The sequence below is a fragment of the Sus scrofa genome, chromosome 1 (genome assembly GCF_054392235.1).
Source record: "Sus scrofa isolate SSC_HxYL_T2T_F1_AM1 chromosome 1, Sscrofa_HxYL_maternal_Yorkshire_Landrace_v2.0, whole genome shotgun sequence".
NCBI lineage: Eukaryota > Metazoa > Chordata > Mammalia > Artiodactyla > Suidae > Sus > Sus scrofa.
Window position 1 is genome coordinate 16429572 of NC_139383.1, and position 14311 is coordinate 16443882.

The following is a 14311-nucleotide window of genomic DNA, read 5'->3' on the forward strand; positions in this document are numbered from 1 at the left end:
TACTAGAAATAATGTTTATAGGGTACATTGGGATCAGCAAAAAGGGGATCTCTGCCTCTGGTTTGCTATGAATGCTTTGTTGACTTGACAGTGTCATTCCATCATTGACTCTATAGATTATATTGTTTATTTGCTTACGAACAATTTTGTTTTGTTTATGGAAGATAGAATAATGGCTGCCTGTGTTTCTCGTTCTTCTACAGATAAACCATTTTCCATGAATACTTAGTTCAGGTCAACTTTGGAGCATAGGGTGGTGCCAGAATCTATGAATTCTTTATCATGCTTCAACATTTCAGTTTTAGAAGGCTCTTGCTAGATCTCTTTTCTTGCAAATCAAGTTAGCTGCATTATTCTGCTTCATAAGTCTCATGAGCGGTAGCCTCTCTCTAAGTGTTCATCACTGAGTCTTTATTTTTTTGCATGTTAGGCAAGTTCTTTATGCTTTGGATAATCTGATCAAAAACTGTTTTAAAACTGAAGAATAAAATACATACAGAGGCGTTCTCTTGTGGCACAGCGGGTTAAGGATCCTGAATTGTCACTGTAGCAGCTCAGGTCGCTGCTGTGGTGTGGGTTTGATCCCTGGCCCAGGAACTTCCATGGGGTATGGGTGTGGCCAGGAAGGAAAAAAAAATACACACACACGTATACAGAGAAAATACACAGCTCAAGAGTGAACAGCTTGATGAATTGTCACAATTAATATGCCCATGTAAATCACCACCCAGGTCAAGAAATAAAACATTAGCAGGAAAAAATTGTCAGAATCCCAGAGGCCCTCCTTGTGTCCCCTTCTAAAAACTTCCCCATTGCTGCTACTTCTGATGTCATAGATTTATTTTGTCCAATGTTAAACTTGATGTCAGTATAAACCCATTGTGTTTTTGTGTAAGCTTCATTTGTTTGGTGTTACATTTGTAAGATTTGTGTATTACTGTATGTAGCTTTTAACCTTTTGTTAATTTTCAGTGATGGATGATATTTCATTGTGTATATAAAATTACATAGATTTCCATTCTGCTGTTAATGGTCATTTGGGTCCTTTCCAGTTTTGGCTTGTGCTACTATACTTTCTGTCATGTCTTTCAGTGTACAAATGTATGCATTTTTTCGGGGGTATATATCCAGGAGTGAATTGCTTGGTCACTGGGTAGGAAAAGCTTTAGGAGAGAATTTCAATCAGATTTCCAAAGTGGTTACACTAATTTTCATTTTCACTAGCAGTGTATGGGAGTCCCTGTTATTCTATGTCTTTACCAACTCTTGGTATGGTCTGTCTTTTAAATTTTATCCATTCTGTTGGTTGTGCAGTGGTATCATATTGTGGTTTTATTTTGCATTTTCCTGATTGAGCTCCTTTTCATATATTTAATTGCCACTTAAGTGTTTTTTTTCTTTTTTGGCCACATCCATGGCACATGGAAGTTCCTGGGCCAAGGATCAAACTCATGCTACAGCAGTGACCCAAGCTATTGCAGTGACAATGCTAGATCCTTAGTCCGATGCCCCATAAGAGAACTCCTTAAATATTCTTTAAGGAGTCTGTTTCTGAGTGCTATACTTTTGCCCTGGTCTCTTTGTCTATCCTTGCACCACTTTTTTTCTTCATTTTAGGGCCCCACCTGTGGCATATGAAAGTTCTCAGGCTAGAGGTTAAATCAGAGCTGCACCCCCCAGGCTACGCCACAGCCAGGGCAGCGTGGGATCCAAGCGACATCTGTGACCTACACCACAGCTCATGGCAGTGCTGGATCCTTAACCCACTGAGCAAGGCCAAGGATCAAACCCACATCCTCACGGATACTAGTCGAGTTCATAACCTGTTGAGCCACAATGGGAACTCCCACTACAGAGTTTTAAAATGTCTTTTAAATGTCTTGTTATCTGTTGTGTGAGTCCAGCTTTGTTCTTCTTGAGGATTGTCTTGGATATTTTTGTCCTTTGCATTTCTTTCTTTCTTTCCTTTTTTTTAAGTGTCCACTATTTATTTTTTTGGTTTTTTGTCTATGGTCTGTTTAGGGCCACATCCACAGCATATGGAGGTTTCCAGGCTAGTGGTTGAATCGAAGCTGCAGCCACCAGCCTATGCCAAAGCCACAGCAATGCAGGATCTGAGCCACGTCTGCGACCTACACCACAGCTCATGGCAATGCCAGATCCTTAACCCACTGAGCAAGGCCAGGGATTGAATCTGCATCCTCATGGATACTAGCTGGGTTCGTTAACCACTGAGCCACAGCGGGAGCTCCTTTGCATGCATTTCCATATGTTTTTTAATCTAGGCTTTTAAAAACTAAAATATAGTTGATTTACAATGTTGTGTTTAAACTAAATTTTGAAGTGTTTCCTTAACTATCATTTAGGTACAAGTAAATTATTATATTTGCAAATATTATCCTCTTAAAAAAAGTATCTGAGAACTTTCTCTTGGGGAAATGGCACAGTGATGGAATTACGCCTGCCTCAAGGTAATCAGGCAGCTTCATCAAACGTGCCTTGATTGCCTGTCATGTGCCAGATAATGTTCTAAATGATGTAGATTCCAAGATGTTAAAGCTTTGTCTCTTGGAGTTTATAATCCATTTAATTATTGACATACATGGTAAATAACTATGATTATAACTAGTTCTTTTTATCTGCTTCTCTTTGAATTGTTTCTAGTTCAGGTGTGAGCAGATCAAAAAATAAGTTTCCAGGAATCTAGGAGAAAACTGACCAGTGCTGGATTGAAATGTCATTTCTAGTCTTCATATTGTCGGAAATGGAGATGCAGGGTTTGTGAAGCTAGTGACAGAAGAATTCTTACGTGACACAGACTTTGGTTATCATGGGCCCACAATCTGTTACCCAATAAGTACTAAGTACAGAGTATTCAAACTTTAATTTTAGTAACAAGAAACTTTTTGTGATTTCAGTATGTGTTCTTGCTGCAGAAGTCTTTTCTGTAAAGATTTATGCGTGAGTTTTTATAATTACTGTCAGGAAGAAGATTGTGAGAAAGCATTCTTCAAAATGGACAATGTGCTTATAGATGACAGAAGAATACATGTGGACTTTAGCCAGTCTGTTGCAAAGGTTAAATGGAAAGGAAAAGGTATGTTGGTTCAACTTTGTTTCTGTTCTGCTTTACATTCTGTGTGTGTGTGTGTGTGTATCTTCTTTCACAGTGCTGTTAACTAGAAATGTTCAGTGATGTAACTCCTAACGTTTGATTTTATGTAGTTGCCACCTAGCATCTAAGATAGAGGGGGGCATTGTGAGTGTGTATATGTGTATTTTAAACTGATGATGAATATATTTTCTTTTTGATTGCTTTTTTTTTTTTTTTTTTTTTGTCTTTTGAGGGCTGCACCTGTGGGCATATGGAGGTTCCCAGGCTATGGGTCCAGTCAGAGCTGTAGCCACCGGCCTACACCACAGCCACAGCAATGCCAGATACCAGCTGCGTCTGCAGCCTACACCACTGCTCACAGCAATGCCAGATCCTTAACCCATTGAGCGAGGCCAGGGATCGAACCGGCAACCTCACGGTTCCTAGTTGGATTCATTTCTGCTGTGGCAAGACGGGAACTCCATGTTTTATTTTTTTGGCTGTGCCTGAAACATGCAGAAATTTCTAGGCCAGGGAATCAAACCCATGCCACAGCTGTAACCAGAGCCACAGCAGTGACAATGCCAGATCCTTAACCCTCTGAGACACCAAGGAGCAACAGCAGTTAATTCTTTCTAGTGACCACTCAGGTTCTGTTGAATTATGTATTATAATTTATTGAACCAGTCCTATTAGTGGATAGTCAAGTTTCTAATCTTTTATTCTTCTGTGTACTATGTCCTATTCCTATACATATGCAAGTTCCTACATATGCAGACATGTATCAAATAAATTCCTGCTGATAGTGGCATACTAAATATAAGGTTGAATCTGCAGTATGTTGAAATAATATGAGTTTTTTGCTTGGTAATGCAGTGTGTTTAAAAGGTTTCACTTTGGCAGTTATTCACCATGTAATGCTAAATTTTACTATGAATTCTAGGATTACTTTCTTTTTCTATAACACTCTTATTTCTCATGATTTTTATCAACTCTCCTCCCCCCCAAGTAATAATTGCGGCTATGTGATCAAAAGAATCAAATAAGTACATTCAGAAACTGTAGATGAACTGCTGGCCTAGTGCAATATAGTTCTGGTCCTATAGTACTATAAGAAAGCTCCTCTATGGGTTTTTTTTCCACCAGAGAGCTAGTTTGGTTTTATTATTTGGGATTTAATTTCTCATTACAGAGAAGGAATTTGAGTCATAATCTTGTGAAATGATTTACTTGGGGTCAGGTTTACTCAGATTTAAATTAGTTCTAAATCTAGTTTTGTTTTATTTGTTTCTCTCTCAATTCTCTTTTCTTCCTAAACCTATCTACTCAATGTAGAAATAATACTGCCTTACTAACTAGTTTCAATGTAGTTTATTTACAAGAGGACTTTTCAGTGAATTTCTTCATTTTTTTTCTAAAATAAAATGTCGCATAGGAGACATGCTTAAGTTTCGCATGTGCTGTCATAAGCATGTAATTTGTTGTTAATCTCATTTAATTTTGAGATAATTTTATGTATTATGGATTCACATTTTTAAAATTGAATATATCCTTTGTATTATTTGCAGTGCTAAGTAGTTTCCCCTATAGCCTTATTTAATGATATCAGCAGGTCTGTGAAATGTTGATTTTATTTCCAGTTAAGTGAAGAGACTGAGTTTCAGAGAAGTGGAGTGTCTTACCTAGGACCTCCCACCAGAGTCAGGATTTGCATCCAGAACTTGGCATTTTATTTGTTTATTTGGCCATGCCCACTGCATGCAGAAGTTCCCAGGCCAGGAATCAAACCTGCCGCACAGCAGTGGCAACACTGGATCCTTAACCTGCTGAGCCACCAGACAACTCCAGGAACTTCTCACTGTAATCCTTCGACTATGTACCATAACTGCTTCATCCATAGTAAGATTTCTAATGGCAAGCACATGGCAAATATTTTTTCAATGATGAAATGATGCTTGTTTGTTAGGTATCAGTATTTTAGCTCTTACAGTTGTCTGTTTCACATTTACGTGAACCATTTTCATTTCCAGAGCCTCTAGAATTGCCAGGTAGATTCGTCTTGTCTTTGATGCTTACCCAGCTCCTCTTTATTCCTTGTATTTTCTCTTTTGTTTAAAGACCCTTTCATAGTCGAGGTGTATGGAGGATTCACCATCAGAGCACTTGTATACCTCAGGTTTGCTTTACTCGTACATTCAGTCTGGGACTCTTCTGTGGGAAGTTTTTCAGTGGCAGCAGTTCCTCATGTAATTGAGGGTAAGGAAAAGGCAGCAGGTCTAGGGCCTAGATAGGAACTGCATCCTCATCTGTAGGAGAGCAGGTTTGAGAGCAGAGAGGCTGCATGGAATGTTCTCTTCTTTCCTGGGCTGCTACTGTAGGCCGGTTAGGGTGTGACAGTAGGTCCTGTTTTTCTGAAGGAATTATTGATTTCATTTTTGCCATTTGAGAGGAATAAAGTTGCTCTTAAGCAAGAATTTTGAAGCAAAGATAGTTTATCTTTGGTACCCTTGTCAACTCTCCTTGTCGCATCTCTGTAGTGAAATTTTATACACGTTCTGCTGTCCCCAGACGGCTTGCTGCTCTGTTGAGATTTGGGACAAAGTGTCTTTCTGTTTGTTTGGTTTTTTTTTTTTTTTTTTTTGGTCTTTTCTAGGGCCTCTCCCGCGGCATATGGAGGTTCCCAGGCTAGGGGTCAAATTGGAGCTGTAGCTGCCGGCCTACGCCACAGCCCACAGCAGTGCCGGATCCTTAACCCACTGAGCGAGGCCAGGGATTGAACCGGCAACCTCATGGTTCCTAGCCAGATTCGTTAACCCACTGAGCCATGACGGGAACTCCAAAGATGTCTTTTGTCTTTTTTTCATGGCTGCAGTTGCAGCATATGGAGGTTCCCAGGCTAGGGGTAGAGTCAGAGCTGTAGCCATCGGCCTACACCACAGCCACAGCAGTGTAGGATCAGAGCCGAGTCTTTGACCCACAACACAGCTCACAGCAATGCTGTATCCTTAACCCACTGAGCGGGGCCAGGGATAGAACCTGAAACCTCATGGTTACTAGTCGGATATGTTAACCACTGAGCCATGATGGAACTCCCAGAGTGTCTCTTTTTGACATATCGGAAGTCTTTAAACCCTCCCTTCTTCCAAACTTATAAGCCTCTCAGATCTCAGACACAGGGCCCAAGCCCTCAATTTCCTTTGGGCCTAATGTTCTCAGAGACTTAATGGCTCTACGTAAACCCTGCCTTATTTTCCAGTGATTGTATTTGTTGTGTAGTTTAGGATTTGGAAGTTTGGTGTTGTAATATTCATATATATCATTAGGGGGCAGCATCTGGCTACCTAACAAAATGGATATCTGCTTTCAATTAATATAGTGGTAGAGAAAGAATTACTGTGATTCTTTTGTTTTCTTCTCAGCCATTTTATCCCCTGATATATATGCCACTCATGAAATAGCTCTTATGTATTACACCTCATATAAACTAATTTCGTTCTTGATTAATCAAATGATTTTTCTAAAATTTTCTTACTAAATTTTTTTTTTTTTTAAATAAATAGGTGGGAAATACACCAAGAGTGATTTCAAGGAGTATGAAAAAGAACAAGATAAACCATCTAATTTGGTTCTGAAAGATAAAGTAAAGCCTAAACAGGAGTATCCTTCACAAGAACAAGTTGGTCAATATGTATTGACTGTCCACTCTGGAGAGTACAGTGTGATGCCTTTTATGAAAAGTCACAAAGGCTATAGGAGACAAGGTTCCTGAATCCAGATGGTTTGTGAAGAAATCATCTCTTTTTACCATTTTACATAAGTATGCCTTTTCAGTATATTCTCTATTATATGGAGAAAAGGGTTGAAAGAAATTTTTAGCCTTATTCTTTTAACCTCCCTATGCTTAGATTGAGGTTATCACTTTCTCTCAGAAGATCTACAATTAAAAGTTGCATTTTCTATGTATAATCTTAATGTTTTAAATTTTTCATAGTCAGAAATTTCTTTATTATGACTAAACTAAACCCTTTGTGTTAACCCTTCTCGTATGTTGAATTTCTTTGAAGATGGTGAATATGTAGATAAGAAAATCTTGTTGTCTTATGTGATTGGGCTACTTCTTTCTGCATAATACATTGTCAGTCTAGCAACAAATATTTACTGGGCTCTTCTTGTGTATAAGAGTTGACTTTTATAGGATTAAAAAGAAATCCATTGACTTGACCCTTGAGTTTATATGTTCTTCCAAGTTTTAGGTTGAGACAAGTAAGAAGCCATGAAACATACTGTTCATATTATGTCATTTTAATTTATTCATTGATATTCTCATTATAAATCTATCACTCCACACATGGCAAAGGTTATTTCTTTTATGATTCTTGCTGGTTAATGGTTTCTTTGTTTTCTAGTTTCTGTTGGTATATTAGGGATTCTCTTTTCCCAGACTGTGTAGACGTTTCTTTTCCAAGTACTCATCAAGGAAAGATGAATATCAGATTGGCCTGTTAGGTCTATTTTTTATTGTATTGAATGTCTACAATGCACAAAGCATTGTAAGGTGTTAGAGCTGGATAAAGTCTGGCGTGTACTGACATCATCAGCATGAGGGGAGGCTTTCACATGCAGACAAACCAAACAGTAAACTAAGAATGGTCTGAAAAGTTGAACTTTAAAGGGAGTATGATTGAAAAAGGAAACTCATAAAAGGTGTGGCTGGAATACACGTGAGAGTCATTCACCAAATCTCTGCAGTTACATTGAGGCCACAGCCACTAGTAACTGCAGCAGGAAAAAGGAGTGTGTGTGGGACCGATGGGAGGCAGTTCAGCCGTGGAGTAGAAAGCAGAGGAGGCAGCCTCCCCTGGAGAGGGTGTTCAGGCTGAAAAGAAGGAATACCTAGTATTAAAATGCTTTAGATTCAAGATGATAGATGACCAGGTTAACTAAGAGTTAAAGACGAGCTAGGCATGTTTGAGAATCAGTTTCTGGCCCAGTGCTGTCTAACAGAACTTTCTGCAGTGACGGGAATATAGTGTATTTTCACTGTCCATGTAGCTGCTAACCACATGTGGTTACCGAGCGTGTGAAATGGACTGAGGAACTGAATTTTAAAATTTTAATCAATTTTTCAATTTAAACCACTACCCATGGCTAGTATTGAATACTTTTAACTTTTAGCAGTTGATGGAAAAGACAGGCATGTCCTGGTACAAAGCACTGTTATCTTCTCAAACAGAATATGGAACCAGAGAAAGGAATTCCTGAATCTGACCCAGCAGGATGATCTGAATGTTCTTGGTAACTGATAGGGTTCGTTTTAGTGCGGCACTTACAATCTCAGGTACAATAATAGAGGCACAGAACATATGTTTGAATATGTAACATATATGCATTTTTTTTCATATACATTATCTCTATGGTGAGGGAAGGGAATTCTGAGAATAATTAAGTACAGATAAGTCAATTAGAGGGATACAGGATGGGGAGTTCCCGTCGCGGTGCAGTGATTAACGAACCTGACTAAGATCCATGAGGATGTGGGTTTGATCCCTGGCCTCGCACAGTGGGCTAAGATCTGGTGTTGCTGTGAGCTGTGGTTTAGGTCTCAGATGCTGCTTGGATCCTGCGTTGCTGTGGCTGTGGCGTAGGCCAGCGACTGTAGCTTCGAATCAACCCCCAGTGTGGGAACTTCCGTATGTCACAGGTGTGGCCCTAAAAAAGAAAAAAAAAAAAAAGAAAAGAAAAGAAAAAAAGAAGGATATGGGATATACTTTATAGGTCTTGAGAGAGAGAAGTTGCATGATAACGGGATTCAGAAATAGAAGAGGGAAGTATAATTTGTTTGGACTAGACCTTGGGAAGTATTTGGGGAAAAGAGGTCAGAGAGATCACAAAACTGTCTCAAATTCATAGCATCTTGTAAAGATTTGACATCTCCTGAAAGTCGGGATTGTAGTGGTGAGTAGAAGATAGTGGATGAGCAACAAGGAAGAGGTAGAGTAAGTGTCCTGGTGGTGGTACAGGTAATCAGCCGATACTCACTTGGCATCTGTGTAGCTGTGAAACAGGCCCTGCCCACATGGACCTTAGGTTTTTATTTTGGAGTTGGGGAAAGAACAGACATTAGATAATCATCATTAATTAAATATGTTTGGTGCGTTGCAAAGAAGTGCATTTGGGGGATATGGGACTCATAACAGAGGTGAGAGATCAGAGGATCCTAAGTAATACTGTGAGAAGTGACAATAAAGCCACAGCTTGAATGTGGGGGAGAGGATGGCTGAGGTGGGATACTCTTTTCTTTAACTGTGCTCCATTATTTAAGAAATACAGTTTATGTCTTGACCCTACACAATACACACATCATTGAAACAGAAGTGTTTTGAAATAATATTTTTATTGGATGCCATATATTTTCTGTTCAATGTTATTTAAAAATGGTGGCCTTTAGTGACCCACTAAATGGACTTGGCATCCCATTGATGGATTACGATCAGCAGTTTGAAGCGCCCTGAGGCTCAGAAGCACTTCGGACAGGGAGCAGCATGTGTAGAGCACAGACAGAGGCTCAGTCATAGGCAAGGACTGCTGAATTTATATCTGAAAAAGGAGACCATCCAGAAGGTTCTGTGGAAGCATGGCGACATAGTGTGAAGGAGAAGAGATGTTGGAGATACTGGAGTAACAATAGGGATGGGACAGGCTGGTTGGCTGTCATTAGCATCCTGTGAAAAGCCAGAAGGTGCAGGGTTTTCCTGTTGAGTGAGACATCCCTGAGGGAACACTGAGCTGTGGCTGTGGAAACAGACGTGAGACTGTAGTCCTGAGGGAAGTGTCTGCTTTTACTCTAGTCCCACACGCCAGCCACTTAAAATAGCTCTGCATTTTCGGCTTCCTCCTAAGTTACTCTTGAAAACCACTGTTCTAGTCCTCGTCAGCTTTCCTCAGAATCCATTTTAGAGATTTTTTTTTAGAAGAGGTTGTAATTAATAGTTTTACATTTTCTGTTATTCTAAGACATAATATATTAAATGTATATTTCTGAATTAAAACATTGTTTATACATTGATGTGAAATTTAAAGAAGGTTCACTCATAGTTCTACCACCTAGGCAAATGATACTTGTTATTTTTCCTTGTTCCTTTCAAGCCTTGATCTTTTAGAAAGTTTTGTAATTATAATCACTGTGTGGTATATATGGTTTTTTGCTTCAAGCTTTTTTCTCTTTTAATTTTTTATAAATATCTTTCCAGGTTATTTAACAGCATTCGTTTGTCATTATTATTATTTTTTTTTTGCCTTTTTTTTTTTTTAGGGCCCCATGTGAGGCATATGGAAGTTCCCAGGCTAGGAGTCGAATCAGAGCCATAGCTGCCAGCCTACACTACAGCCACAGGACATGGGATCCGAGCCGAATCTGCGACCTACACCATAGCTCATGGCAACGCCAGGTCCTTAACCCACTGAGTGAGGCCAGGAATTGAATGCACATCCTTATGGATACTAGTCAGATTGGTTTCCGCTGCACCACAATGGGAACTCTCAATTTGTCATTTTTAATAACAACATGATAATACTGTATCATGTTGAAATACTGTAATTGTTTAAGTATACCTTTATTCCTAGGCTGTTTATGGTTCCTGGTTTCTGTTATTAAAAATAATCCTATCACATATGCAGTCAGCCCTCTATATCTGCAGGTTCTGCACCCATGGATTTCTAATTGCAGATTAAAAATATTCAGCAAAAATAATCCCAGAAATTTCCAAAAAGCAAAACCTGAATTTGCTGTACAGGCAGCTAAATATTTACCTTGTATTTACATAGAATTTACCTTGTGTTGGGGTTTATAAGTAACCTAGAGATGATGTGAGGCATAAGGTAGGATGCGCATAGGTTTTATGCAAATACTACACCGTCTTACATAAAGGACTTGAGCATTTGCAGCTTTTGGTATCCTCAGGGGGGTCCCAGAACTAAGTTCCCATGGATAGTGAGGGACAGCTGTGCCTTTGTTCATTAAACTTGGTGTTATTTTAATGTTTTATAAATTCTTGTTTGAATTTAAACATGATAACTATTGATATGTATTGCTAAATTTTCTCCTATAGGATGGAATTAATTTATACTCAAAAGAAGAGTCCCATCTTACATAGCTTCTCTGGCATTGGAGTTTGTAATGTCTTCATTTTTTCTACTTAAAAAGGTCCCTCATTTTCTAAATTTTAAGTTTTCTCATTATTGACAAATATATTTCCTTATTTTTTGTTACCTGTACTTTTCCTCTTTAGTTTTTTTCTCTATATTTTTTGCTCATTGCCAATTTTTTTTTTTTTTTTTTTTTTGTCTTTTCTAGGGCTGCACCCACGGCATATGAAGGTTCCCAGGCTAGGAGTCTCATCAGAGCTGTAGCCACAGGCCTATGAGCAACAACATGAAATCCGAGCCGCACCTGCAACCTACACCACAGCTCTCGGCAACACCGGATCCTTAACCCGCTGAGTGAGGCCAGGGATCAAACCTGCAACCTCATGGTTCCTAGTCGGATTCGTTAAACACTGAGCCACGACGGGAACTCCTCACTGCCAATTATTAACTGTTTATATAAGAGAAATGTTCTTTCTGCTTTTCCTGACTGTGTAGTGAAGTAAGATATGAATTAGTTCTGTTGTAGGAATATACTCTATGCTTCTGAGGTGCTTTCTGCTTGAAAAAGTTACCTTTAGCCTGATGGCCTCCTTTACCAGATTCTTACGTTTTGCTCAGTTTTGATGTGTTGCCAGTGTTAGCTCACACATTTGTCCTTAACTAGCTGCTACAGTGCAAAATATGACCTTGTACTAGATGAGCAGGCAGAAGACTCAAAGTCAAGTCACTCCCACACAAGTAAAAAACACAAGAAGAAAACCCGCCACTGCTCTGAAGAAAAAGAAGATGAGGACTACATGCCAATCAGAAATACTAATCAGGTACGTACTGATGTTCAGACTTGGCTGTAGAAAAATAAGTCTTTTGTCCATTTTTAAATTTCGTCTTGATGTACTTTAGGAGATAAGGGTGTAGTCCTGAACAGAGACGGATGTGTTCCTAACTCTGAGATGTGGAGTAGTTTCACTAGGGTAAAGAACTTTCAACTTTAAAAATATATGTAACAGGTTACAAAAGATTGTTTCTGAAGTAACTTAATATATAATTCCATGCTGTGAAGCCAGAGTGATTTTCATACCTGTGGACACTGATTTCCATCAAAAACAAGCATGGTTATGCTAAAAAAGTTCTGATTTATCATATTAATTTATCACCAAATATTATGTATAGCACTTAAAGCTCTTGAGGTTTTAGGACCTGAAAAACATTAATGCCCCTTCATATATACATTTTATATATGAAATAAAAGCAGCACCAATAATTAACCTGATCATCTCTAAAGCTGTCCTGAACAATATATTTTATAAGACAATGATAATAAAAAGTCCCCTAAAGAAAATTTATTATGGAGAGAAGAAATCATTTCCAGCCTGCAGTTTGGCTCTCTGATAAATGCAAAGGAGATTACAGTACAACCCCTTGTTTTGATTTATACGATGCGAAGGCATTTGAACCAGGCTCTGCTAGATGGGGAGGCTTTCAGTTGGCAGAGCGGACCCAGAATGGTGAGAATGTCACGCAAAGACACAGGTGGAGGGATGTGGTGTGGCTGGCAAAGGAAAGGATTTGTTGTCAGAAAAGCTAGGTTTAGATTTCTACGTTGCTAGTCATTGGTGTGCCCTCATCAAGTTAATTAACTTTCTTGAGCCATAGTTTCCCCCTCTGTGAAATATTTGTCTCCCAGGCATGTTGTTAAGATTAAGTGGGAAAAAAAAAGTGTGTGGCAAACATTTTCTACTCTGGCTGTTATTACTACTTTTACTGTTACAGTCAAGTTACTATGTTCTGAATCACTTGGAATAATTTCTCTCTGTGGTCAGGCCACTAATTGCCCCCATATTTCAATTAACTTGATTCTTTTTGATGTTTAAGGATTGCTTAAAGTTTTTTTTCTTTTGCTTTGTCGTTTTAAAAATTGTATAGCTGCAAAGTAGAGTCTACAGAATGGTACCTGGAGTGAACCCACCTTCCCTCCCTGTCCGCGCCCCCTCTGCCTCTTTCCCCACTGTGTGTATTTTGTGGTTTATTCTTCATTTCAAAAAAATTTCATCAAATGCATTTTTGTATATATTCTTAGCTCCCTATTTTTAGACTACATATCTTCCTACTCATTGCATCATCCAGCAGAGATGTAATCTCTCTTCTTTCCATAGCCTTCTGCTGTTGACAGGTTCCCGTGTTCATGCCCTGCCCTCTGTGTTTTAAGTTACACCCTTGTCAGTCCTTCAGGTAATCCTCAAGTGAAGCTGTAATAGTAATTCTTTCGTGTGGGAGGTGGATACTATTATCTCCATTGACAAAAGTAAAAAATCTAAAAAGGTTAAGCTACTAGCTGGTGGCTTGATAGGCTAAGTAATGGAGCCGGAGTTTAAATTTGGACTTGTACCCTTAACTATTCTACTGCTGCTCTTCCTGCCTGGAATATATCCCTGTCAGCAGTTTTCTTTCCTAAATCCAGTTGTTAATTCTTTTTTTTTTTGCTATTTCTTGGGCCGCTCCCGCGGCATATGGAGGTTCCCAGGCTAGGGGTCGAATCGGAGCTGTAGCTGCCGGCCCACGCTAGAGCACAGCAACACGGGATCCGAGCCGCGTCTGCAACCTACACCACAGCTCACGGCAACGCCGGATGGTTAACCCACTGAGCAAGGGCAGGGACCGAACCCGCAACCTCATGGTTCCCAGTCGGATTTGTTAACCACTGCGCCACCACGGGAACTCCCAGTTGTTAATTCTAACATAATTTGTCCCATAGTATAATATTCCAGTGTGATCTAATAGGAACATCTCCCTTTTAATTTTTTTTTTCTTTTTTTTTTTTTGGCCACACCGTGGCGTGCAAAAGTTCCCAGGCCAGGGATCGAACCTGAGCCACAGCAGTGACAATGCTGGATCCTTAACTGCTAGCCCACCAGGGAACTCCATCCTTCTTAATTTTTATATTCTATTAATTTAGCCACAGATCACCCCAGTCATTTTTAATGGTAGCTAGATCACATTTCTATGAACATTTAGTATGTTTTCCACTAAAATTCCTTAATCTACCTCCCCCCATGTTGCTTTTAGCTACAGCTC

General features: G+C 39.3%; 1 protein-coding gene across 4 annotated transcripts in view; it reads left to right on the forward strand.

Annotated features, from left to right (window-relative positions):
• Positions 1-14311, forward strand: part of PPIL4 (peptidylprolyl isomerase like 4) — a 45576-nt gene that overhangs the window by 15907 nt on the left and 15358 nt on the right. For 2 of the 4 annotated variants that reach the window (XR_014844759.1, XM_021086908.2), the window contains exons 10-12: positions 2986-3097; positions 6655-6751; positions 11913-12060. Coding sequence is in view for 1 of the 4 variants with exons in the window: in XM_021086908.2 (XP_020942567.1) it covers positions 2986-3097; positions 6655-6751; positions 11913-12060 (357 nt within the window). In the remaining 3 variants the exon portion in view is untranslated. Of the gene's footprint in view, positions 1-2985; positions 5779-5989; positions 6752-11912; positions 12061-14311 lie in introns of those variants that run through there. The other 2 variants (XR_014844762.1, XR_014844763.1) reach the window with 2 other exon arrangements.